The sequence below is a fragment of the Oncorhynchus keta genome, chromosome 13 (genome assembly GCF_023373465.1).
Source record: "Oncorhynchus keta strain PuntledgeMale-10-30-2019 chromosome 13, Oket_V2, whole genome shotgun sequence".
In the NCBI taxonomy this organism is placed as follows: domain Eukaryota; kingdom Metazoa; phylum Chordata; class Actinopteri; order Salmoniformes; family Salmonidae; genus Oncorhynchus; species Oncorhynchus keta.
The window spans coordinates 25,753,272-25,780,104 of NC_068433.1; the positions used below are offsets into that span (position 1 = coordinate 25,753,272).

At 44.5% G+C, this 26,833-nt stretch overlaps 1 protein-coding gene across 2 annotated transcripts in view; it reads right to left on the minus strand.

The window, feature by feature from the left end:
• Window positions 1–26,833, minus strand: part of LOC118387539 (pappalysin-1-like) — a 125,942-nt gene that overhangs the window by 92,810 nt on the left and 6,299 nt on the right. For both annotated transcript variants that reach the window (XM_052459845.1, XM_052459844.1), the window contains exons 3-8: window positions 22,055–23,156; window positions 11,595–11,740; window positions 10,904–11,197; window positions 9,919–10,111; window positions 9,551–9,672; window positions 3,586–4,087 (exon numbers count right to left, since the gene is read on the minus strand). In XM_052459845.1, coding sequence (XP_052315805.1) covers window positions 3,586–4,087; window positions 9,551–9,672; window positions 9,919–10,111; window positions 10,904–11,197; window positions 11,595–11,740; window positions 22,055–23,156 — 2,359 coding nt within the window. The remainder of the gene's footprint in view (window positions 1–3,585; window positions 4,088–9,550; window positions 9,673–9,918; window positions 10,112–10,903; window positions 11,198–11,594; window positions 11,741–22,054; window positions 23,157–26,833) is intronic.

Sequence of the window (26,833 nt, forward strand, 5' to 3'; positions counted from 1 at the left end):
GTGTGTGTGTGTGCGCGCGTGCATGTGCGCATGCGTGTGCGTGTGTGTGTGCGTGTGTGCGTGTGTGCATGCATGCGTGTTAGATTGACTCCTATGATGAGGAATCCTTTGCTGTGGGTTGACCTGGACCTTTCTCTCTGGGAATGACGTCACACTCCTCTTACACAACAAAAGCGTAAGCCAACACTGACCATCGCCATGATGATCCACCCAAGGCCATTGAAATCCACCAAAACCATTGAAATGCACCAAGACCATAGACCAAAATGCACCACCAATAGACACTCACAACTGACATTCTACCAGCTTCAGAGCTCCAAGAGCAATTGCTTTGGCCACAATACCACTGAGTACCCCCAGTACATGCGGAAAAACATTCCAATAACATCTTGTCATGAAGCATTTATAACAGATTAGTAAATTGTTTATTCATAATGTATTAATCATTACTCCCTCATTTGTAAATGTTAATACGCTAGTTATTCACACATGACACATATCACACTGATAAGATGTTTAATATAGGTCGTTATAAACCATTTACCAATCATTAGTAAAGTATTTTTGTGGGGTCTAATCTAAAGCGAGGGCCATTTAATACTTTCTTTTGAATGGCCAGTGTTATTTCTCACAAAAATACGATAGACATTCCAGCAGTACCTGACGCTCCTTAATCGATGTCCGTGTTAATCGATGTCCGACATCTAATTAACATAATAACATCTGTCTGTTTAAGTTAGAAATGTCTGTTTTTTGCATGGGCTGCGTCTCATACCACCGCATACGCCAATGTTGGCCTTTTGCATCCGCGGTGGAAGGTGGCAGAGACACAGCGCTGTTTGTCAGACCAGGAGACATCCCAAAACATCGGTCTTTTCACGAAAACGTAGCGTCCGAATGGTTCTGGTTACAAACTAATATGTGCACTCTATGGAAAGATGAGTGTTCTCTGTTTTGCTCTCCGTTTTGCTTTTCTTGACGTTTTGCTTTAAGACCCCCACAAGTGTCACAGGACTCATCTGAAGGAAATCTGGTACCGGGATGAAAAATGAATGGAAGGGAATGGGGCATTTACACGGAAGGGAATGGGGCATTTACACGGAAGGGAATGGGGCATTTACACGTCAACGGTATACAGATAATTCCACATGATTTTTTTTCTGACCTTTCTTACATCTCTCAGGTAAAGGACAGACACTTCTCAACATTCTCATGTTGATTTCTTGTTCCATGTATGAATCTGTTATTCAATGTGCTTCTAGGGGCTAATAGCACTAAGGCCAAATTCAATGTTTCATTAGTTGAATATTTTTTTGATACCTACAGGGGTCCTAACATTTCAAAAATCAAATATCTAAATGGTCCTTGGTATGACCATCTTAAAACAATTCCATATGTTAGCTTAGTAGAAAGCCATCCCGCACCCTTAGACCATAAGGGGATTTATTAAGGTTTCAAAATAGCCTGGAGCATATCAATGGTAAAAGAATAAGCACACAGTACAGGATGTTTAAGGAAACATGTTTTCACAAAAACTGTTGTGAAACAACTGTTGCAAGGACGTGAGGAAGAGTATTAAATGCCAATTTTGCCAATTTTGTCAACCTCGCAAACCAACAAATCATTAAACAGGGAGATGTAGCCCGCACCCAACAGCTGGCAGGACCAGACAGTTTTTCTCAAATGGATGTTTATCCCTTCATTACTACTGATATGTGATTGACATTTAGAGGTATTTGCAGATAGAAATGTTATATGTATTTAAATGCTTCCAGTGCTTCAGTATTTTAACCACATACACTATTTTTGGGCTGCACTTTTACTGGTCTTTTAATGGGAGTAACTCTTTAAATGTAATTAGGATAGTTCAGCTAAATCACGTATTCAGATATTTGTTTTCTTACTTCATGAGCAGTCTATGAACTGCTCGAAGGAGTGACTGCAATCCACACTTTGGTTTTGGTAGAAAAGTTCAACAGCAATAAACAGTAATGTAAGCATTTTCGGAAAGAAAAACATTACTTTACTCAGCATAGAGTGTGTATGAAGTTACACACCACACTACTACAACAGTGTGACTGTTTTGGAATGAAATGTTGAATATATTTTCTTAAACATCCTCTGTATTGTGGGCTTGTTGTTTAACCATTGATATGTTCCAGGGGCCATTTTGAGACCTAGGATGGAGCAGGACATGATGATGGAGCATCAGGTACTGCTGGAATGTCTACCAATGACATGTCCATATTTCTGTGAGAAATGACACTGGGCATTCAAAACATTCATAAAAGTATTTATAAAGTATAAATAGCCCTCACTTTAGATACTGGGAAAATATATTTTATAAGGATCTATATTCAACATCTTATGAACGATCTTATGAAACATAGTGACATACTTGAAAATGTGTTAATGAATGTGAGAATAACTAGCTTACTAATATTTACAAATGAGGGAGTAATGATTAAAACATGAATAAACTATTGACTAATCCATTATAAATGCTTCATTACCAGGTGTTATTCTGATGTGCTACGCGCAGGCATACCCTCTCTATCTTGCATAACAGGCATACTCACCCTATCGTGTCTTATCATCCACTTTCCTTCTTATGTGAACTATGCTGACAGCATGATAGTGAAATTACACAACACATGGCAACGCCGTGGAGAGTGCTACCTTTATCTAGTCAGCACATTCCATCAAAGTAAAGCACAAAACTCTGCCACCGTGCACAGATAATGCCATCAACAAGACATTTGTTTTCCCCAGCAGGTCCCCCCAAAAATGTGGCTCGCAATGAATGACCTTTGATTCGAGAATTGGGTGTTGGCCAGTGGATTTGAAACCATCAAACTGGTGGTGGCCCACCGAACACGCCTGAGGATGTTTGAAAATAACACATTGAGACATCATGACATTTATCTTTATAGAAAACATTTTCACAGAGGTTTCTAATTTGAGATTTTAAAAGATTTCTTCCGACCCCAAAATACATAATATTTAACTGCGAAACATTTCTGAGATCGTCAAAATAGTCAAAAACACTTAATTCTACCGGTGCAAGTATCACTCCGCCCAGGACTGGACTGGCCAGAGAGCCAGAGAGAGGGGAGGTAGGCTGAGGCCCATCCCAGAGGGGAGATATACGGAGCCCACAGCCCAGATCTCTGGTGCCTGGCTGGGGTAGACAGAGTATGGGCCAAGAAGACCACACCAGCTGCTCCTCTGGACACAGGCAGGCAGGCAGGCAGGCAGGGCCCAGCCTGCAGCTGCAGCGCTTGCCTCAGCATATTAACTTTGGCTCTGCTTCACCCCCTGACCAATAACAACTTGGTGCAAAAATATGATTTTTTTTCCCCGACCCAGGGTCAGTGAGGAGATTGGGCTCAAGATCAGATTAATTTGCAGTGTGAAGAGATAATGCTTACTCTGCAATTTCTCACCCATTAAGCAGAGAACGCAGCAATCCTGGTGTATCATCAAGCTACGTTAGGCCAATACTGTACAACCCACACAGTCAAGACATTCAAAGCTGCATGTAACTGACAGTAAACCGCTAACTACCCCGGTCTGGTCCCTCACCTGTCAGTGTATCGCCTGGTAGGTTCGTTCAACACCACACCGTGGGGGGCATGGGAGAATGGTGGCTGACGCAGCAGTCGGTGGCGGAGCGGCTTGCAGTGGCGGCACAGCAGGCAGTTGGGCTTAGACGCCAGCAGGGTAGCATCAATCTCCAGGTGCTGCTCCATGGTGAAGAACTGCACACCGTACACCTCCTCCTCCACGTCCAGCTTCAGCGTCAGTGGCGTATCACAGAACACGTTACTAGGGCCCAACGAAAGGTTGTTTCCACTCACGGTCAGGAGCAGGATGTTGTGGATGGCGGGAAAGGCCGTCTCCTCGGGGCTGAAGAAGGTGACCCATACAGTGAGGGAGTCGGGCACCAGTGGGTGGGGGAATTCTAGCTGGAGCATGCAGCCCTGCAGTGGGCACTCAGACAGTCCCACGGCCCCCTGCTCGATGCCGGCGTTGGGGCTCCAGGTGCGCACGCTGGGCTCACACGCCTGCTCCACGTCTGGAGGTCCTGGGGGTCAAAAGGACAGAGGTACAGCAGATCAGACATAACATATAAACAACTATAAAGTAAATACACACTCAGACACAACCAACACAGAGAAAATGAAATACAATAGAAAACAAAGGTTAGGTTATTGCATTTGCAAACATGACCATGTGTGGTTGTTTGAATTCGTTTGTATGCAGGGAAGAGCTGCAGGTGCATGTCGAAAAAATAAATATATAATGTGAATATAGAACAGTGGTCTGACTGACTACAAATGGCTGTTGCAGGTGAAGTATCAGGGCTGAATGAGCTGTTGGCTTTTCTCAGCAATTGACTACATGCGACAGACACGGGACTGAGTTCATTGTCAGTAAAGCAGGGGAGCTGCCTGTGTTCCTCTTGAGAGAGGCCCTGCACAGGGTTCTCACTTCAGTGGCAGTCATTACAACACCAAACAGCACTCCTCCAGCCATATTTGGAGTCCACAGCTACCTCGTATTATCCAGAGTGACGTATACCAACATTCATCAAGCGCTTTGAAAGGCCAGCGTTATGGAAGACACTGTGTTCTCCCTGTTTTCCTTTTGTGCACTTCCAAACTGGCAACCGACAAACCCATTTGCTAACCTCAATTCTGGGCACCGCACAAAATTCCAGTGTTTAATCAAGTGAGCACTGAATTCGGTTTCCAGGCCACATTATCTCAACACATTTATTATTGTAAGTGTGTGTGTGGCCAGAGTAGAGGTAACTTTGAAAAAAAGGACAGAAAAGAAACTGAGGAACTGAGATACTCAGAGTTTTGCACCCAGCCTCTCTCTCTCTCTCTCTCTCTCTCATAATGTGCCCCTCACATTCTGTGTTTAGTTTTTCATTGACTTTTTGAGGAAAGGAGTTTTAGCCACTGAAAATATTTTGTAATGTCAGCTGTTATGATGGGCTGTCCTCCTGCTCTAGAACTCCTACTGCGGATACCAGAGGTTCCAGATTTACCATGAGACAGGATGGGGATGTCATCCATCATAAGATCATCTATAGAGTAAGTTTTTTTTTAAATGCATAAAGATTTTATGCAACCTTGGCAAGACCCATGTCTGTTTTTAAACACTGTAGAATTACCAATACAGTAATTTTGAGTATTACAGATTGTATCCTTAAAATCCAACCAAGACAGCACCTTTTCATTAGGGTTAAATCTACTCTCTGTTATAAAAACAGCTCTGAAGCATTTGACCTAGCCTTGCCTCCCAGGTTGCTGAAAGGCCCTCAAGGTGTTCAGACAATCCAAACCTGGCCTTTGAATAGGAGGCCTTGCTTTCTCACTTGATTTGCTAATCCCATGGGGGTATTAACCTGTCTAGGAGATCGCTTGTTCTAGGAAAGGAGGAAAGAGACATTTGGAGGAATTCCAGCTTAATTGCAGTAGGGTTGAATGTGTAGTGTTTCGCCCTCCGGCATCATGTGGGAATCAGACGGTGTGGAATTGTGGAGCGCTGGAAACAGGGGACTGGAATGAACTGGGATACGGATAGATAAACATAGAGGGATATGTCCGGGCATGCACTCTGCTTTCTAAGAATGGGGCCTACCTCTCCATCATACGTCACACTCTCTATAACACACACAACAGACTGACTGACTTGCACTGAAGTAACCATTGTCCTCAGAGGAGGCTGGTGGGAGGATCAATAGGAGGACAGACTCATTGTAATGGCTGGAATAGAATTAATGGAATGGAGTCAAACACACAACAGACTGACTGACTTGCACAGAAGTAACTTCCACTACTTGAATTCATGCCATGACCTCTAACTAGAGGGCATGAGAGGAACTACAATTGAAATATGTCTTGCTCACTTGTGTTTTGTCCCTTGAGAGCCTTACTGTGTCATCTGTGTGAACACATTCATAGCTGTATGACAGCATATATTTTCCAATTGTTACATTAAACCAATCAAGCGATTCCTCATAGTCTAGAAGGCCAATAAATGTCAGTCAGTCATTCATTCCATCTCTCTGCATATGATATCTGCAGTCTAAACGGTTGGCGTGGGTGACAGGGGTGAGGGATGGAGAACGTGGTGGGAAGGGTGAGTGATGGGGAAAGCAGAGGGCCTGAAGGAAGAGTGGTGACTGACAGTCCGGCTCCTCTCCTCTCCCTCGCCTGGGGAGTTTGCAGATATTTTCTTCAGCACACATCCACCACACCTCTCCTTCTTTTCCAGATCAACCTCGCTGGCCTCCACTCAACATCCCAATGTTGAAAAAAAAAAACACAACCTTCTCCTGGCGCGCAGATGCTTTTATATAGTGCAACTCTTTTATAGGATATCGGAGGGAATTCCTGTGACATTATACAATGAAATGAACCGGAACGCTGAATTGGAACGTTCTGGGTTCAAGGTTCCACTGTGATTCATTATTGCTAAGAGTTTTGCCAAGAAGCCAAACAAGAGAAACAAGCAATGTCATTAAGACATTCTGAAATAGTGAGTAGCTTTTGGAACATTCGGAGCATTGCAGCAGTAAAACCATTGTTGGATTTGAAAAGATACTACTGAGGGATTGGACCGTTTTGGAGATGGAACAGGGCATCCGTCAATGCAATCGGGCATGCTGAGGTAGCGCACGTCAGGATTGTTATTCTCCAGTATAAGTGTGTTTGTGAGTATGTGAGCGTACAGTACATGCATGACTGTGGATGTCTCTGTAAGTCTCTGTGTGCATCCATGTCTCTATCCAATCCTTCTCCATCACCAAATCATTATCTCATGACTATCATTGAAGTGCTAGTGGAGATAAAGCAGGGGAAGCTGTTCTTTCTCTTCAGGTACTTTGTGTCTGAACCCTGTCGCCCTGAGTCCCTGCAGTGTGCAGCCCTGACAGCAATGGAGTAGAGCCCAGTGAGTGTTGTTCTCCCAGACAGACAGAGAGAGCACACACACTCACCACACACACACACACAGCATCACATAATGCAGTGAGGATTGACACTGCCCCGCCTACAAAGGAGGCCGCTGTTAATGAAAGCATGGCCCGACATCTGGGCCAGTCAGACAGGAACACTTGGTGATGCACAGCTTGGTGTAGCGAGCACATATACACATAAATGTACACACAGAAAAATGCACATACTGTATGTGCACACACACAGACAATTTACAAGGCCCTCATTGAATAAACCCGCTCCACACACACACACACACACACACACACACACACACACACACACACACACACACACACACACACACACACACACACACACACACACACACACACACACACACACACACACGTGTGCACGCATGACTTTGCATACACACATCTCAGATCCTTCACGTCCATCCACACACACTCCTGGTTCCAATCAGCTGCAGGATCCTCCTCATGAATGTCACAAACCACATGTAATTCTCTTAACTATCTTGGGTGGTTTCCACATGGTTTCTTCCCTCTCTTTTTTCATCCTCTGGTTTCTCTTCCCCCAGCCATATTTCTCCTGGGTCTAGAGCAGTAAAGATTTACGAGGGGTGCTCCAACTCTCTCTCTGACCACGCCAGGGTTTCCTAGCTACAGAAGTGTTGGAACACGAGCCATGGGACTGACAGGTGTCAGGCGTTTTACAGACACAAACGCACAAACTCACACATAAGCCTGTACATGCCTATTCACACACACAAACACATGCCTGAACATGCCCACTGTCCATTACACACACACACACACACACACACACACAAATACATATTTACCCTCTCAGCCACCCATTCAACTACACATATACACACTACGCTAACACATGCCCACATACACAGACTCATGGCATTGGCATTCTGCATGCTTGCATCGTCGGGATGTCTGTGGGTGGCGGTTACATGACTGTCATAAGCTGCCATAGAGACAACACACACACACACAATAATGCAGCTGTTAGCAGCCTGTGATGGACTAGCATTGGTGTGTAAACAGGGGAGTGGGAATCTGCTGCTTGCTAACAGGGAGCACTTCCAAACAGTGAGGTTAACACACAGTGCCGCAGACAAGCCCAGACTTGCCTCTCACACACACACACTGTAGCCTGTGTGGAGCAAGGACCATGCAAACAGACACACACATAGACATGTGCGCAAGTGTGAGCACGCACGCACATACACACACACACATACACATGCACACAGACACAGCACTAATGGCAGTCTGATCCCTAGCCCAATGAGTCACTGGGTTCATTATTAGCCATGTGCTGTCGGACAGCTGCCAAATTGATCAGATCTCACTGGATTCTACAGACTCCAGCTCTGACCCTGAAAGACCACGGAATAACAATGGAATAACTTTGAAGCTTGGGAAACTGTACCATCTTGGCATCTCTATCAACATACCAACACAGTAGGGATAATCTATTCCTTTTCAATGTATTTCTTATCAGAATACCTTGGACAGAGTTGTAATACCTCTGCATCTCCATATGTAGACTAGACTGAATAGACTGATGTACAGATATTATCAGCTGTGTATTTAGCCATCAAACTTCCTCTAGACGCAGAATGGCATAATAATGGCGGATATACTGACACACTGATACATACATTGAAACACACTCCAACACACTCTGAACAATGCTTAATACTGCAGATGCCAGAGCCAGCTAGCGGTCAGAGGTGCACAGCTGTGCAGACTATTTATAAATACAAAATTCCACCTCCTTAATGCTGGTCCCTCTACAGTTGTTCTAAAATCCTCTGCAAGAGCTGGAGGAGAGAGGGGAAGAAAAACGCATCCTATTTCGGGAATTCTGTTGATTTAAGCTTTCACTGTCCTCACTTTCCCTGATATGAAATGGGAGAAATGATGTCATGGACATGATCCATGGAGAGCTCTTCCCAGTTCCCACCATGCCTGTCGCTGTGAGCCCACGTTTGGTATTTCTGGGATACGGAATCTCCATTCCGTTGGGAACACTGGCTCAACTTTGACTCTCTCTGCATCCCTCAGCTCGTGTCAAGGGCCGTGACTCAGATGAATCATTTGCATGCTTGGGGCTTGACTCAGCAACCAAATTATTTGCATGTTTGAGAGTTGACCCAGAAGCCAAATTGAGCCTCATACTGTCCTAGTGAGAGTGAGAGTTCCTGATGTGGTGAAGATGCTATCCGTAAGAGAAAGAGGAGGGAAGAAGTTTAGGTGTGTTATTGACAGGGTGGGGATACATTGAGAATGCGTGTGTCCTGCCTTGCAAGGCAGGGTGGGTGGTTTACAGTAGCTACTGTGTGTACTGCATGGTCTGGGGTAGGGTGGTTAGAATACAACAGAGTAAAAGTAAATGAATGGGTAAAGTGAGTAGGAGAAGTGCACTGAGCTTTGAAGGGTACAGATGTATCAGCGGTGAGACAGAGAGGTGAGGAGTCAGTTTGTCAGTCAGTCAGTCAGTCAGTCAGTCAGTCGTGTGGTAATAAATAAGCCAGGAGAGAGCTGTCTCACCTTCAGCCTCGCGGGGGCTCCAGTGTCCAGAGGGGGCGCAGGGTCGGGGGGATGAGGAGTTGGATGCGTACTGCAGCAGGATCCGACCCTCTGTGCATTTATCACACACTGATCCCACTTCTCTAGGAAACCAACAGACAGGCACAGCAACCAACTTAGATACAGTTTATAAAACACACTCACTTAGACACAGTTTAATTGGACTGGTACTAATTTGTATACAGGCCAATAGACAGGTGCTAATATTGATGCAATCAAAACAGACAGTCAACCCATTTGTCCAAAATATCTCCAGTACTCTGCAGAGTGGAAGTAAATACTAAAGACCCTGACTGTGCTGCATGCCTCATTCGTCCAGCTCATTTCACCTGTCGTAGAAGTGGCCGGAGATAGGCGGGAACCACTCCAGGGTAATGGCGTCATGCTCCTGCCCCACCACTTGGGGCGCCATGGGCACAGGGGGTGGTTTGGACGCGGGCTGCCACGTCTGGTAGATCAGGTCCAGGTAGCAGTGCATCCGGGCCACTTGGTTGGGGGTGAACGAGTCTGTACAGTCGTCATCTATGTGGAAGAGGTGATCAGAAACAGTTCAATATGATGTTGATTATGTATTCATGGGATTTAAGTAGGATTTAAAATGCATTATATTTTATAGCAGAATACAGGTTAATAGGTTGAATTAGCCAATAGAGAATGGTTAGGGAATGCCTGAGAAGTAATGTACATATACTGTATACGTACAGAAGGAAGAAAAACAGGGCCCGGATGTACAGTCTGTAGCAATGTTATTAAGGGAAGCAATATTCATACAGTCTCCACAGGTCAGTTACCTGAATTTAGCCAGGGTGTTTTTCCAATGCAATGTCTACATTCCACACCTGCTAAGGCACACACACAGATGTAGGATCTTAATTTGATCACCCTGTTGCAGGATAACTTTCCTGCATTGCAGGGCATTTAAAACGTGCAGTGTATTTGAGGTTTAGAAAGGCTTCTCAAGTTTGTAATTTACATTTAGAAATTTCACACTTTGTTTTCCCTCATGAGAAATGCATCAACCACTTCACAAATATCCATTCATTATTTTCTGTTGCTGCAGGATTATTTTCCTGGTGTAGGAGACTGGCTCAAATTAAGATCCTACATCTTTATGTGACACTCGGGGTCAGCATACTGTATGGTAGGACATTCCTATGTTATGTGTGTTTATTTCTAAAGTGATGGGACCATCGGCACAAGTTTGTATGACGTATCTGAGTGTGTACGCATGTGTCTGTGCCTGTTTATGTGTGTCAGAAAGTGTGCACGTGTTTGTATGCGCGTGTTTGTGTGTCTGTATGTTAGCAATCTCACCTGCATAGCTCATGTAGTTGTTGTACGGTGTGTGTGTGAAGTGACGACGCTCACAGGTGTCATTGCCAGGCTCAGGGTCTCTGCAGTACTTGTACTTGGGTGTGGGGTTAGTGTCTTCACACAGATCTCCTGTCTCCAACGAGGGCTCAGTCTCCAGACACGCATCGTTACACGACTCAATCTCAGAGATCCCCCGGAAAACGTGGTACAGCCCGAGACTGTGGCCGACCTCATGGATCATGGTGTGGGTGTGACCAAATGTGCCGTAGAAGGAGGGGTTCAAAACAATACCACCTATGAATGGAGAGCAGACACAGACAAACACCTATTCACACTAGAAAGTACTGGAAGCTGGAGTAGGATTGATAATGCATTATTCATCGACCCACACGGCTTCATTATCACCTTCCTCACTGTCAGTGCGTAGGTAGAGATGGCGAGACTGCTCGGGGCTCACACTGTAATTACTCTTAATCAACAACGGGGGCTGTTGAGAAGGGGGAGTGTGTGTGTGTGTGTGTGTGTGTGTGTGTGTGTGTGTGTGTGTGTGTGTGTGTGTGTGTGTGTGTGTGTGTGTGTGTGTGTGTGTGTGTGTGTGTGTGTGTGTGTGTGTGTGTGTGTGTGTGTGTGTGTGTGTGTGTGTGTGTGTGTGTGTGTGTGTGTGTGTGTGTGTGTGTGTGTCTGTCTTTACCCAAATGTGTTAGGGCTTCTTTGTCCCACGGCCAAGTGGCGACACCGGCCAGATCTTCATCAGACGAGTTGGCAAAGAAGACATTCAGGTGAGTGGAGCCATCCAAATTCAGGATCTCTTTCAGCTCCTTTACATCCAAATAGGCTCTGGAGACCAGAGAGAGAGAGAGACAGCGAGAGAGAGGGGGAGAGAGAGCACGAGAGGGGGAGAGATAGAGGGGGGTGGGGTGGGGGGGATTTAAAACAAATGTAGGAACAAGAGCCAGTTCATTTCACATCACAATAGTTAGCAGAGCAAATATATTTCCCCCAAAAGTTGGTCATTTCAGACAAAAGACTGTTAAGAAGAGAGGTAGCGAAATTATTTCAGAATAGAAAAGTCCTGGAGCTTAGACAGGCAGATTGAGACAGAATGTAGGCTGGTTGTCAAGAGACCAGTGGAGCAGGACTGAATGAGATGTGTTTACTGTGCTTGGCTAATACTATGCTAGAAGTGGATGGGGAATAAATGAGAACACATAGTCCAACACCATGAAACTGTCAGTCCCCTTCCTTCTGCCCATGTCAAAAGCCCTTATCCAATAGCCAAACTGGTGGTCTTGGCAAATCCTATTGACAAGATCAGTGAATTCTTGGATGAGAGAGATATATGTTACAAATTTGAGTTTCTTCAGTTGATATTTGTCAGCTGTCTTGCGGAGAGAGACTGTTGTGTTATACACACAGGGCAACTGGAGGTGAACTGAAAGGCCCCAGAAAACTGAAGGGGGAGACGACGGCAGAAAACTGACCTGTAATATTTTATGTAATTACATCAATGATTAATTAAAGAGAGCCCTGGCTGCTTCAAATGACTAGTAAAGCAAAGTGAAGGAGAGATCTCAGACTCTGTTTGGAAGAGAATCAGTAAGTGGGGAAGGAGGACAACAGAGCACAAGGGTGAAGTGGGCAGACATAAACATACTGACAAATGAGGACATCGTAAAAGGAAGAAGAAGAAATCAAAGTTGCCGTAAAAACCTCCTTCGGGGATAAAATATAGACTAAGCTACCACCCTCTGCTCTGCAGAAGTAGACGACAGTAGGGTGCCATGCAGCATAATTGGAGTGAATGGTCGTGGCAGAAAAATGAAGAGCATGAGCCAAGTGGTGCAGACAGGGGGCATGTCAGGACATGGTTGGTTAAGTGTTGAGACAGAAAAATGAAGAGCATGAGCCAAGTGGTGCAGACAGGGGACATGTCAGGACATGGTTGGTTAAGTGTTGGGACAGAATAATAAAGAGGATGAGCCAAGTGGTGCAGACAGGACATGGTTGGTTAAGTGTTGGGGCAGAATAATAAAGAGGATGAGCCAAGTGGTGCAGACAGGGGGCATGTCAGGACATGGTTGGTTAAGTGTTGGGACAGAATAATAAAGAGGATGAGCCATGTGGTGCAGACAGGACATGGTTGGTTAAGTGTTGGGGCAGAATAATAAAGAGGATGAGCCAAGTGGTGCAGACAGGGGGCATGTCAGGACATGGTTGGTTAAGTGTTGGGACAGAATAATAAAGAGGATGAGCCAAGTGGTGCAGACAGGGGGCATGTCAGGACATGGTTGGTTAAGTGTTGGGGCAGAATAATAAAGAGGATGAGCCAAGTGGTGCAGACAGGGGGCATGTCAGGACATGGTTGGTTAAGTGTTGGGACAGAATAATAAAGAGGATGAGCCAAGTGGTGCAGACAGGGGGCATGTCAGGACATGGTTGGTTAAGTGTTGGGACAGAATAATAAAGAGGATGAGCCAAGTGGTGCAGACAGGGGGCATGTCAGGACATGGTTGGTTAAGTGTTGGGACAGAATAATAAAGAGGATGAGCCAAGTGGTGCAGACAGGGGGCATGTCAGGACATGGTTGGTTAAGTGTTGGGACAGAATAATAAAGAGGATGAGCCAAGTGGTGCAGACAGGGGGCATGTCAGGACATGGTTGGTTAAGTGTTGGGGCAGAATAATAAAGAGGATGAGCCAAGTGGTGCAGACAGGGGGCATGTCAGGACATGGTTGGTTAAGTGTTGGGACAGAATAATAAAGAGGATGAGCCAAGTGGTGCAGACAGGACATGGTTGGTTAAGTGTTGGGACAGAATAATAAAGAGGATGAGCCAAGTGGTGCAGACAGGGGACATGTCAGGACATGGTTGGTTAAGTGTTGGGACAGAATAATAAAGAGGATGAGCCAAGTGGTGCAGACAGGGGGCATGTCAGGACATGGTTGGTTAAGTGTTGGGACAGAATAATAAAGAGGATGAGCCAAGTGGTGCAGACAGGGGGCATGTCAGGACATGGTTGGTTAAGTGTTGGGACAGAATAATAAAGAGGATGAGCCAAGTGGTGCAGACAGGGGGCATGTCAGGACATGGTTGGTTAAGTGTTGGGACAGAATAATAAAGAGAATGAGCCAAGTGGTGCAGACAGGGGACATGTCAGGACATGGTTGGTTAAGTGTTGAGACAGAATAATAAAGAGGATGAGCCAAGTGGTGCAGACAGGGGACATGTCGTTATTGCTGTTAGTTGCTAGAGTTAAACCCCTGCTACTATTGATCTGGCTCTTCTAGATTGATTTCCCTCCGCTCCTTCAGAGAAATAAGTCCAGACCAGTAGGTGAGGAAGGATAAGGATGCTGTATAGGTTTAGTTCCTGGGACGGGGTCTGGGCCAGGTGTGTTTGGAATAAGAAACGGCATAGTGGAAAAGTCCTGCTCGGCCTGTGGGAAACCGGAGGCGTGCACAGGGGCCAGGCCTACAGAGAGCACATGATATAAGGTCCTTCTTCCTAATAATTCCAGGAATTTCATTATTTCCTCGGAAAATATTTGTCCGGCATTTTGGCCGTGCATGAGGGGAAAAAAGGGTCAGGGGGGTTTAATGGCGAGATGAGTAAATCAACAACAGATAAAAGCAGTACTATTGTAGGTCAGAACCCATCTAAACTGAGTTCAATTAAGTCTAATGTATTGGCTCTGTGACAACAACACAACACACATCAGATGTGGACTGGATGGACGGATGCAGGCTTTAGCATGACTGCATAAAAACAGGCCCGGCTGCAAATGTGTCTGTCAGGGTGCATAGGATTTGCACTCTTCTGTGTATATACATGTGATCAGCTTTGTATGAAAGTAATTGACTGCTTGATGTTGTGGGAGGCTGTTGAAAAATGGGGAGAGAGCAGTGCCTGTCTGACCAGTGGCCTGTATTCATGGATGCCAAAGGAAGCCAGGCTTGCCCAAATATTTGACCAATAAAAAAATATGAATTCTAAAATAATTTATCTTTTGTCTCTCTGTATTTTCAGAATCTTATGTAAATTCACAAGTGGCTGAATCTTACCGGAGATATCATCAGAGCGTGGGAAACAGCGCCTCTTAGTATGTGTAGCCCATGTATCTGATGCTGTCTGGAGCAAAAGAGTATGTCGTTGTCGCCGTAGCATTTCATTGATTGATGCCAGCAAGAATTTGGACTCCCTTGATTGCATTTAAAATTTAAAAAAAGATCTAGCCAATCAGCGTCTAGCTGATCTCAACTGTGGGTTGTCCTGGTGCAGCAAAACTCCCCCCACAGGAGGCCAGTTTGGATTTGGATTCACACAATCAAATCACATCCAAAGCAAAATGTAATTTACAGAAAAACATACAACAAATCATACTGTATGACAGAACCATAGTCTGTTTTGCCAACATCAAAGAGAGGAGGATTGGCGTTCAACTGGTCTACAAGTACAGTAAGGTGAGTCAAACATTTGTTTTGATTGCGTGCACACACACAGAAATCAGTACCATGGACAGCCACATGATATTTAGCAACATTGGACTAAATTGTTTTTGGTATAATTCAGTTCATTTTCAGTGTATTAAAGCATATATAACATTGTTGATTTGATGTTTTAATGTTTAAGTTGAAATGGTGCTGGAATAGCGGAGCCAGTGCTCCTGTTGTCTTTGTGCTGATTCTGTGGTAACTCTGTGGTTCTAAATCAGTAGATGTTTAGTAAACTGTCTAAAACATGAACTTGCTTGACCTTGCAGGTCATAACTGTTTGCTACATGCAATATCTGCTTTGTGGACTTCACTGGTCAGATGTTGCTCTCCGGATATGTGACGAAACAAACATATGTGTAGTTGAATGTATTCCGCCACTGTGACTGTTGTCTTTTTGTTGTCACGGTCCATTCTAATTGTATATCACGATGGCGTATGAACAAATGTGTTATAGAGAAAACAATGCAACAGGTTGTAATATGGCTTTTTTTTACTGGCTTGGCCTCCTCAGTGATTTTACTCTCACACAGCTACTGTGTCTGACACTACTTTAGCCACTTGGGCCTCTGGGAGTGAATATTCCAGTCTTGGGCCTGTCCTGCAATCGACTTTGTCTCTCTCCCTTTCTAACACTCACTCTCACTTTCTCTGTCTCTCCCTCCTCTCTTTTGTGCTCTCCCCATCTCTAACGCCCTCCCTCCTTCCCACTCTCCCTTTCCCAGCTCCCAGGCTCTTCTCTAAGGATGTCTCTGGTTTAACCCAAATTAGGGCCTGATGGGTCAGTTTCACCCCCCTCAGTGCTCCTCTCCCCTCATCTCTTACCCTTCATACTCTATCCTTCGCCCCTTGCCCCATATTCCACGTCCATTGCCCCTTGGGAGCCACAGGGGAGAGACAATTTTCCATTCATTTGAAGACTCCACATTTCATGCATGCCCTGGGAAGAACATCTACTGTAGATCACTTAGAAAGAGAGAAAGAGAGAGAGAGAGAGAGAGAGAGAGAGAGAGAGAGAGAGAGAGAGAGAGAGAGAGAGAGAGAGAGAGAGAGAGAGAGAGAGAGAGAGAGAAGAGCCTCAGAGAGAAGAGGCGGAAAAAAAATTGAAAATGTAACTACACTAAATTCAGATGTCAGCGGGCATCTGTTCTGGGGCAGTCCAGGGTGCAAAGAGAGCTCAAACTGCAGTGTTAATGCTTTTATATCTGATACATATTAAATGAAAGATTATGACTTCATCCATTTACACCCATATATAATTCATATAAGCCCATAAATTTGCCTCGTATACATACGTCTGGGGCTGCTGAGTGTGAAACGCTGCGGTGAGTTGGCATGGTGATGGCGGCCTGACGGCCAAGAACACTTTTAAATCGGTGGGCCCCTCAGCTCTCCTGTCATCGGCTTGGTCAACACCGCAGACCCTAAAGGCCTCATTCATCCCTGACGTTATTACCACACTGACAGGCTCTTTTTCTCCATCCTTAATCTTTTGTGCTTTTTCCCGCTCTGAGGAGGACACAACCTACGTAAGACCAAGTGTTGACACTAGTGTTCAAAAGTTGGACACCCAAGCTAGACAACTGGGACTTCCAGAGTTAGAATTAAAGTACAGTATAGAGAATATGCACCTGGAAACACATGATAAAGTTTCCAGTACTTGTAGTGTATCTGTTTATCTTAAGTGGAGACTCTTAATAGTGTTGGTGGTGTGTCCGTACCAACGAATCATAACCTTAAAGTGGGGTTTCAAAGGTGGTGGGACAGTTTTGTAAATGTGTTGGCGTTCTCAGGTCAAATTACACATGACAGTGTTGCATGTGAATGCCACTAGATTACATTTCTGTACTATCTCACCCATGTAAATTCCAAATCAACTCCTAAGTACTTACTGTTGTTTCACCTCAGATTTTCACATACCGGTAAGCACAGTCAAGACCAGACATAAGGAAGAATGTCATCCCATGAAAAATCACCTGACAATAACATCAAATATCAGCATAACCGTAAAACAGTATAACAACAAAGGCCTGTGAAAACAATGTAAAATATTTCATTTTATGCGAGGGGATTGTTAGGTATTATCAGTGGTATTTCCAGAGGAGCCTCTGTCTGTGGACTGCAGAGAAGAGCAGCTAGCAATGCAGAGCTGCTGAGCCGAGCGGCCTACCACTGTCCCCTAATAGCCAGATTCCTAAACACACTAAGTGGTAACAGGCATGAGGGCTACAAAAATAAACGCAGGACCTCACAGCCATTGTTCCCTTGCGTATGTAGTGCGTAGTTCGTCCAGAATTCCACAATTAAGGAGGAATGTCGAATAATGTTTGTAGTGCGGCCCTCCATGAGGTTCTCTAGACATACCATAATCAAACCAAAATAAAGAAGCACTCGGGGAGCTTCTCTTTTTTCAACGTCAGAATTCTCTCTCTTTCTTCATTTCTCTTTCAATCTCTCTTATCCCCCCTTTTAAGAGCCCATCTTTCATATGTCTGCAGGGAGATTTGAATTGAAGGGACTGTAAGTGTGTGCCAATAGCTGATTTCTATGAGACGCCGTCTTGGCTGACTGTTGATGAATGACTTTGTGATGATGACTGAAACGGAGGGGAGGGAAGAGATGGCAGACCCACCTGCTTCTTCTTTCTGATGTCGCCTCACACAAAGTTGTTTAGCAGCCATGTTAAACACAGAGAGTGCCAGCGAGACAGTGCTTCCAGGCCTTTGCAATGAGCATGATAGAAAACAGCCTAGTGCCTTGAATCTGGCTACATCAGAAAGACACAAATATTCCCCACAATAGCCCTATTTGGGGCCTTTTTCCACCCCCCTCTCTTTAGCATGACGCTGTCCAAAAACATCTACTAGCATCTGACATTGGTAGGTTATTTTTTTCTCCAGTCACCGCTAGAAATTCAAGACCACAAGGACCCTCTACAACCGCTGCAAAATGTCTCTGTCCTCAGTGTTCGAGTTTCACGGCCGCCAAGAAAAACCCTTTACTACTGGAGCCCCTCAAGGTCCATGACGAAAACCAGTTCCAGAGAGAATCAGAAACCGTTTTTCTCACTGCTGCTCAATCATCCTCCATGGCACAGAGTAGGAATCCTGCACATACTGGCAGGTATTAGAGCAGTGGAGGCCTCAGCATCTCCTCTCAGTAACCCTAACAAACTGGTGGAAAAAAACATGTATTTTATTTCAATGTTTTTATGAATACCACTAGCAACAACAGAATAAACACATTTTCAATGACATACCTACAGTAGAAAATAAGAGAATATCTTCTTTCTAATGATGTCAACTTCATTTCTCAACTAAAATTGAATAAATGACACTCACTGGAGTATCTAGCATAGGCTTTGATAAAGCACCCACGAATAGGCTACCAGTGTGGCAAGTGGCGCTGGCTGCTGGTAAGCTTTCTTGACTAGGACATTCATTTTTGCCAACACATGGCTAACCTTTGTATAACCACATGCTCTCAAAGAACAACATTTCAGTTACCTTTCCAGCTTATAGTCTTTGTAAGAGTTAACACTTCCTCTTCCAATTACAATGTGGGGAGAACAAAATCATTTAAAACTATGTACCTGATCTATTTATTGTAAAATGTTCATTACTTCTCCTTGCCATTATCATTCACCTGATGATAAGACAAGACATGCACAAAATACAGTACCAGTCAAAAGTTTAAACACACCAACTAATTCAATAGGTTTTCTTTATTTTTACCATTTTCTATATTGTAGAATAATAGTGAAGACATCAAATCTATGAAATAATAACACATGTGGAATCATATCAATATATTTTATATTTGAGGTTCTTCAAAGTAGCCACCCTTCGCCTTGATGACAGCTTTGCACACGCTTGGCATTCTCCCAACCAGCTTCATGAGGTAGTCACCTGTAATGCATTTCAATTAACAGGGGAGCCATGTTAAAAGTTAATTTGTGGAATTTCTTTCCTTCTTAATGAGTTTGAGCCAATCAGTTGTGTTGTGACAAGGTAGGGGTGGTAAACAGAAGATAGCCCTATTTGGTAAAAGACCAAGTCCATATATGACGAGAACATCTCAAATAAGCAAAGAGAAACAACAGCCCATCATTACTTTAAGACATGAAGGTAAGTCAATCCGGAAAATGTCAAGAACTTTTAACGTTTCTTCAAGTGCAGTCGCAAAAACCATCAAGCGTTATGATCAATTGTTCAGAAGAGACGGCGTGAATCCGGCCTTCATGGTCGAATTGCTGCAAAGAAACCACTACTAAAGGACACCAATAATAAGAAGAGACTTGCTTGGGCCAAGAAACATGAACAATGGACATTAGACTGGTGAAAATCTGTCCTTTGGTCTGATGAGTCCAAATTTGAGATGTTTGGTTCCAACCGGCGTGACTTTGTGAGACACAAGAGTAGCTGAACGGATGATCTCTGCATGTGTGGTTCCCACCGGGAAGCATGGAGGAGGAGGTGGGATGGTGCTTTGCTGGTGACACTGTCAGTGATTTATTTAGAATTCAAGGCACATTTAACCAACATGGCTACCACAGCATTCTGCAGCGATACACCATCCCATCTGGTTTGCGCTTAGTGGGACTATCATATGTTTTCAACAGGACAACACCTCCAGGCTGTGTAAGGGCTATTTGACCAAGAAGGAGAGTGATGGGGTGCTGCATCAGATGACCGGTCCTCCAATCACCCTACCTCAATCCAATTGAGATGGTTTGGGATGAGTTGGACCACAGAGTGAAGGAAAAGCAGCCAACAAGTGCTCAGCATATGTGTGAACTCCTTCAAGACTGTTGGAAAAGCATACCAGGTGAAGCTGGTTGAGAGAATGCCAAGAGTGTGCAAAGGCAAAGGGCGGCTCTTGGAAAAATCTCAAATCTCAAATATATTTTGATTTGTTTAACACTTTTTTGGTTACTACATGATTCCATATGTGTTATTTCATAGTTTTGATGTCTTCACTATGATTCTACAATGTAGAAAATAGTCCAAATAAAGAATGAGTAGGTGTGTCCAAACTTTTGACTGGTACTGTATTTCTTGCTAACATGCAATATGATGGGGTTCCCTAGTTTTGCTGGTCTGCCTAGGAGGGATTCCTGAGCAAGAAAAGGTTGAAGACCCCAGTCCTATAACATTCTTCCCGAGGCTTAAAGAGAAGAGCAATACCGGTGCAAAGACGTATCGGGCGCCCGTTTTCCCCTGCCGAGGGAGATATACTTCCCCCACAAAAATGTCTCTCGAAGGTAGTGTTACACTGAAATGAGTCCCTACCGCCGCTAGCAGAGTGATGCTGGCCGCTCTCCTTGACCTCTAATTGCTCCTTCTGGTCTGTCTAGAGTGTCATTGTTTCCAATCTCACTAGCTCTCCAATCAATCTAGCTTAATTAGGGCTACAGAGTATAGACAGAGAGCAAGGAAGAGAAAAGAGGTTGAAAAATGAAAAGAGAAAAGATCGTTGGTTTGGCCCCCCAAGTGTGGGACGCTGATTGAGCCTGTGATAAAGCCAGATTGGACTAACAGTCCCAGAGAACACCCAGCTGGGCCAGACACACACACCGCCGGGGGTAGAGTTACACTCTGCTCAAAAAGGGCCAGCCAGGAGACAGTAGGACTGACTGACTGTGTATCAAAACCTCACAATCATGGACAGTGGATCACAGCATTGAGTAAGAACATTTTTGAGGGTAGAATGCACAGAATGCCATGTCAGGAACATATACTGAGTGTACAAAACATTAGGAAAACATCCCCTTTTGCCCTTAGAACAGCCTCAATTCATTGTGGGACTCAACAAGGTGTCTAGCGTTCCACAAGGATGCTGGCCCATGTTGACTCCAATGCTCTCCACAGTTGTGTCAAGTTGTCTGTATGTCCTTTTGGTGGTGGAACATTCTTGATACACATGGAAAACTGTTGAGTGTGAAAAACACAGCAGCTTTGCAGTTCTTGACACACTTAAACCGATGCGCATGGCACCTACTACCATACCCTGTTTAAAAGCATTTCAATCTTTTGTCTTGCCCATTCACCCTCTGAATGGCACACATACACAATCCATGTCTCAAGGCTTAAAAATCCTCCCTTAACCTGTCTAATCCCCTTCATCTACACTGATTTAAGTAGATTTAACAAGTGACATCAAAAAGGAATCCTAGCTTTCACCTGGATTCACCTGGTTAGTCTAGGAATCATAGCTTTCACCTGGATTCACCTGGTTAGTCTAGGAATCATAGCTTTCACCTGGATTCACCTGGTTAGTCTAGGAATCATAGCTTTCACCTGGATTCACCTGGTTAGTCTATGTTATGGAAAGAGCAGGTGTTTCTATTGTTTTGTGCACTCAGTGTATATAATACTTGATTGTACTTACAATGACTTTTTCTTGAACAATTTTCTGACACAAAACTGTTGACTAGACCCTGACAAATCCTAAATGGACGATGCATATCAAATTGATATGAAACGCTAATTTGGTGCTAATTTTGGCCCTCAGCTGTCTTGAACATCTGTTTCAAATGCCTATGCAAATCCCTCATTGACATCAATTCATGATCTGTGAGAAACTCTTAAAATTGAACACCAAGCTATATCTTTGTTTAGGACTCATGAAGCAGAGATAAAAGCACAGACAGAGAGCTGACCTGTGTGGAGAGGAGCGGTTGAAGCAGGTCTTGGTCACATCCGTCACATTGGGGTTACAGCAGTCTCCGTTGTCGTAGAAGAAGTTGTCCCAGTTACACTCGGGGTCGCACACCCCGTTGCCCTGCTTGTACTCGGGGCATCGGCTGCGGTGCCTCTTACAGTCGCCTGCGTCGAAGCCCGTCAGTGTGTGGTTGCACTCTGGGTCACATGCCTCGTCGCCCACTTTGCTAATGTCACAGTTGGCCAGGACCAGACGGTGGCGCAGGGAGGAGTTGGTGACGTTGTGGACGCTCAACTCCCAAGTGATGTTGTAGACAGCGAAGGCCTTGTTGAGGTCCTGGTGTTGCAGTTGGATCTGATGAGGCATGACAGTGGGCCTGCTCCCAGCATCGTCCCACACGTTGACCACACGGTATCGTATCGTCTTGGGTTTCCGGAAGGTCCAGGTGCGGTTGTAATTGGTCACCACTTCCACGTTATCGCAGATAGTTTGACCACAGGTTGGGGTTTCCAGGGTGGTATCCAAAGACCCTCCACTTCCACTTCCTCCTACCCCTTCAGCCTGTCCCACCCTGCTGCTGCCACCCTCCTCTTGCTGGGGGAAGCTGCCATCCTTCACAGTCAGCCACTTTCTGGCAGGGTGCTCAAAGGTCTCCCGGATCACCAGCTGAGGCGCATCTTGAGGATCCTCATGACCCTGCATATCCCTGATTATCTGCCTCTGTCCCCGGGCCTCCCTCCACAGACTTACCCTCTCCACAGCTCCACGGTAGTTATGGTTCAGAGCGTTCCCGCCCACCATCAGCACCTTGCACTTCTTGGTTAGATAGCTGAAGACGTTGCCCGACTGTTCCCGGCTAACACCCACCTGGGCGCCGTTGACGTAGAGTTTCATGTAGAGGCCGTCGTAGGTTACTGCCAGGTGGGCCCAGGTGTTGGGCAGGTATTGGCCATTGGAGTGGATGGAGGTGACTTTGTGGGCACGGTCCGTCTTTAAGGAGAAGAAGAAGCGTGGGTCGCAGTTGCCCTGCTCACTGACCGCCCGGATGCCCAGCAGCCAGCCCCGGTCGCTGGAGGCATAGAAACACTTATCATACAGACCTGGGAGAAAGCAGAGAGCGAGAGAGTCAGTTAACATGAGATAGAGAGACATGGTAAGAAAGAAAGAGGGAGAGAGACAGAGAATAGAAGGATAGAAAGAGAGAGAAAAAAGAGAGAATGAAGCTTTGACTTTCAGATGTTCTTTGGTACGTTACCTAAGAGACACCTTCAATTAAGGTTGCACTATGCAGAAATCGCTCCACCATTTCCTGGTTGCTAAAACTCTAATAGTTCGCCAAATTTCAGTTATGTTACAAAATAAGCTTGTATAGTGTAGAGAATTGTACCATCTAAACAGCTGTGAAATATATATTCCATAACCCCAAAAAAGAAATGGTTGTTTCAGCTGTTTGAAGCTGATGTACAAAACCGAAAGTAAAAGAGGCAAAAACAAAAGAACAGGAAGCATAGAAATAGCACACATAGAACAGATCTACCGCTTCTTAGACTTGCTTTCAAGTAGAATGGCAGATCTATAACTCACATTTCTATGTGAATTTGGCCGGGTCACCCAAAAGGTTACATAGTGCAACTTCAATTAAAAGAGAACAACACAATCCAGATAGAAAGAGAGAGAGGGAGAAAGAGCCAGAGTGTTGGATAGTTCACTGATCACCTCTGGGACAGAGAGAAAGAGCAGATGTTAGTCAACACTGAGCAGCACTGGGAGCCAGCATTTGTTTTCTCAGTTAATAACATTTTTAAAGTTTAGTCTCAGGGGCTTCACTGCTTTGTCTCCTGAAAATCATCAACCTAGGAGGTCTGCCTCGAGTCACCCTTATCCAATTTACTGTTCATTTGACATATTTTGAAATGAAACAGTAAAATGAACAGTAAAATGTAGACACTCTACTGTAAGGTTTGTCTTATAATTCATCCAACAAAACATCAAATGCATCAGTGTGTCACGTAATCACATTCCCTCATTCATCAGATGTAGGCATTAACAATAAGGTACAGATTATGTCGTAGATGTACTAAAATTATACATTTGAAGATAGCATGAGAAAAATGTCCTGGAAATTGAGTTAAGGTGCATGCAGTATTTAGCTTGGGGAGACCCATAGACTCTTACAATGAATATTTCATGAATATGAGGCCATTTTAACATTTTGGGGAACCAGAAGATGTAGTTTCATGCAAAACCCTTGTTACGCTAGAGGCACCAAAACACCTTTTTCCTGTTGCACTTGGAAAGCATACAGTATGTCAAGTTCAGTGTGGTAATGTGTTTTCACTTCCCAGGGGATCTCTGAATGCTAAATGTTTATGTTTAGTGTGTGTGTGTGTGTGTGTGTGTGTGTGTGTGTGTGTGTGTGTGTGTGTGTGTGTGTGTGTGTGTGTGTGTGTGTGTGTGTGTGTGTGTGTGTGTGTGTGTGTGTGTGTGTGGTGTGTGTGTGTGTGTGTGTGTGTGTGTGTGTGTGTGTGTGTGTGTGTGCGTGCGTGCGTGTGTGTGTGTGTGTGTGTGTGTGTGTGTGTGTGTGTGTGTGTGTGTGTGTGTACGTTTTTGTTTGAGTGTGTGTTGTGTTCGTGAGTGCATACATGTGTGAACAGTTCATGTGTATACGCCTATGCACATACACCAGAGCACACTGACATGCCTAGCAGAGCCCCTCAAGCATGAGGGAATCCATGTGCTCACAAAATATTTTGGGGACCACCACTGCCAGGGGCATACATTAGTCACTTGTACAAACACGAGGGAAAGCAGCTCCCGAGTGGTGCAGCGGTCTAAGGCACTACATCCCAGTGTAAGAGGCATCACTACAGTCCCTGGTTCAAATCCAGGCTGTATCCCATCCTGCTGTGATTGGGAGTCCCATAGGGCTGGTGTGGGCCGTCATTGTAAATAAGAATTTGTTCTTAAATGACTTGCCAAGTTAAATAAAGGTTCAATCACCATTCCTTCCCAGTCCACATAATGCAATAAAGAGACCCAAGCTGGTTTCAGGACTTCTTCATACAATGTGAACCAGGTAGGTGTATCCAATGCAATCCCCAACCCATCTTTGTTACTCCGTCTATATAGGACTTTTTTAAATTTTAACTTGGGAAGTTAGTTAAGAACAACTTCCTATTTACAATGACAGCCCTAACCTGGGCAGCTGAGCCAATTGTGTGCCGCCCTATGGGCCTCCCAATCACAGCCGGTTAAGACACAGCCTGGAATCGAAATAGGGTCTGTGGTGACACCTCAAGCACAGAGATGCAGTACCTTAGACCGCTGCGCCACTCGGGAGCCCACAGTTCCTCAATGAATTAATATGATCATGCTGATTAAAATCCGATCAGTGTCTTCACTCCCTTTAACATGATGCACATTAAGTAGGAGGATGTCATCATTGTCTGAAAGGGGGACATTCTAATGGCCAAGCCATTCAAAGAGCTTGGTGGGGTTCAATGTCAAGGTCAGCCGTATTTAGTGTGACGTCCTCAGTGTTTCCACTACAGTGGAAGGAAAAACTCCTCCATCTGTCAGCTAGTGCACTCAAGGCTAAAAGGTATGTTAAAATGCGTGTTGGGCTTCTAGTGTAAACAGCTGTCATAATTCTGCCATGCTCAATTAATCTAACATAGTACACTTTTCCAGACCCAACCTGCTCTGTGTTTAGATGGGGCACACACATGCACACATGCACGGACACACACATGCACACACACGCACAGGTATTTGCATACACACACTGAAGCTAAGGCTAAAAACCATTCATGTCAGTTTAGAGGGCGACCTTGCTTGCACTTGCCATTTGTCGTTCCCCAAGGATAACACACTCAGGTACAACAACAAAAAAGAAAACAAATGTCAGAGAAATCTGAAGAAAAGCAGGGAGAGAGGGAACAATGGAGGCTTGCCCATTGTGTGTGCTTTTGAACTGTTCTGGCTCTGAAAGTCAGGGAAAGGGACATTGCATTCAGACAAAGTGAAGTTTTATTTTTTGCCTTTATTTAACTAGGCAAGTCAGTTAAGAGCAAATTCTTATTTCCAATGATGGCCTAGGAACAGTGGGTTAACTGCCTTGTTCAGGGGCAGAACAACAGATTTGTACCTCGTCAGCTCAGGGATTCAATCCAGGAACCTTTCGGTTACTAGTCCAACACGCTAACCACTAAGCTACCCTGCCGCCCCAAGTGACCGCCACACCGTGTACTTGACATGTTGGGAATGTACATTGATCCTTAGACTCTAAACACAATTCCTAACAGCACCAGGCTCCAGTGGGGGTTTCAATTAAATATTAAAATGACAGTCAATTACAAGTCAATTTCATTTTGCTCTATAACTAACTGGAGACATTTTTCAACAATGTAATTAACTTGAAACCTTCTCATTACGTTTAATGATTCAAAAGAGAATTGTGTAATATGCAAATGATCTCGTGGCAAACCTATACAGTAAAAGACATCTTGGGTGAAATAACATTTATAATTTTCCAGCCTTAGATTATCTCAACAGAAGCACCGAAGCTCATCTACCTAAAGTCTGAAATCAAGAGACTACATAAAGCCTTTTGCTGTATGCCCGGTGGCTTTCCTCCAATGTATTATATAACTAGACATCTGGCTATTCAAGTTCAATACCCAGCTATCTCATTAGAAATACAGTATGTTAAAATGTTGACATTTAACCAAAGTAGTTATGTCATCTGAGATGTTATATGTCGTAGATGTTATATGTC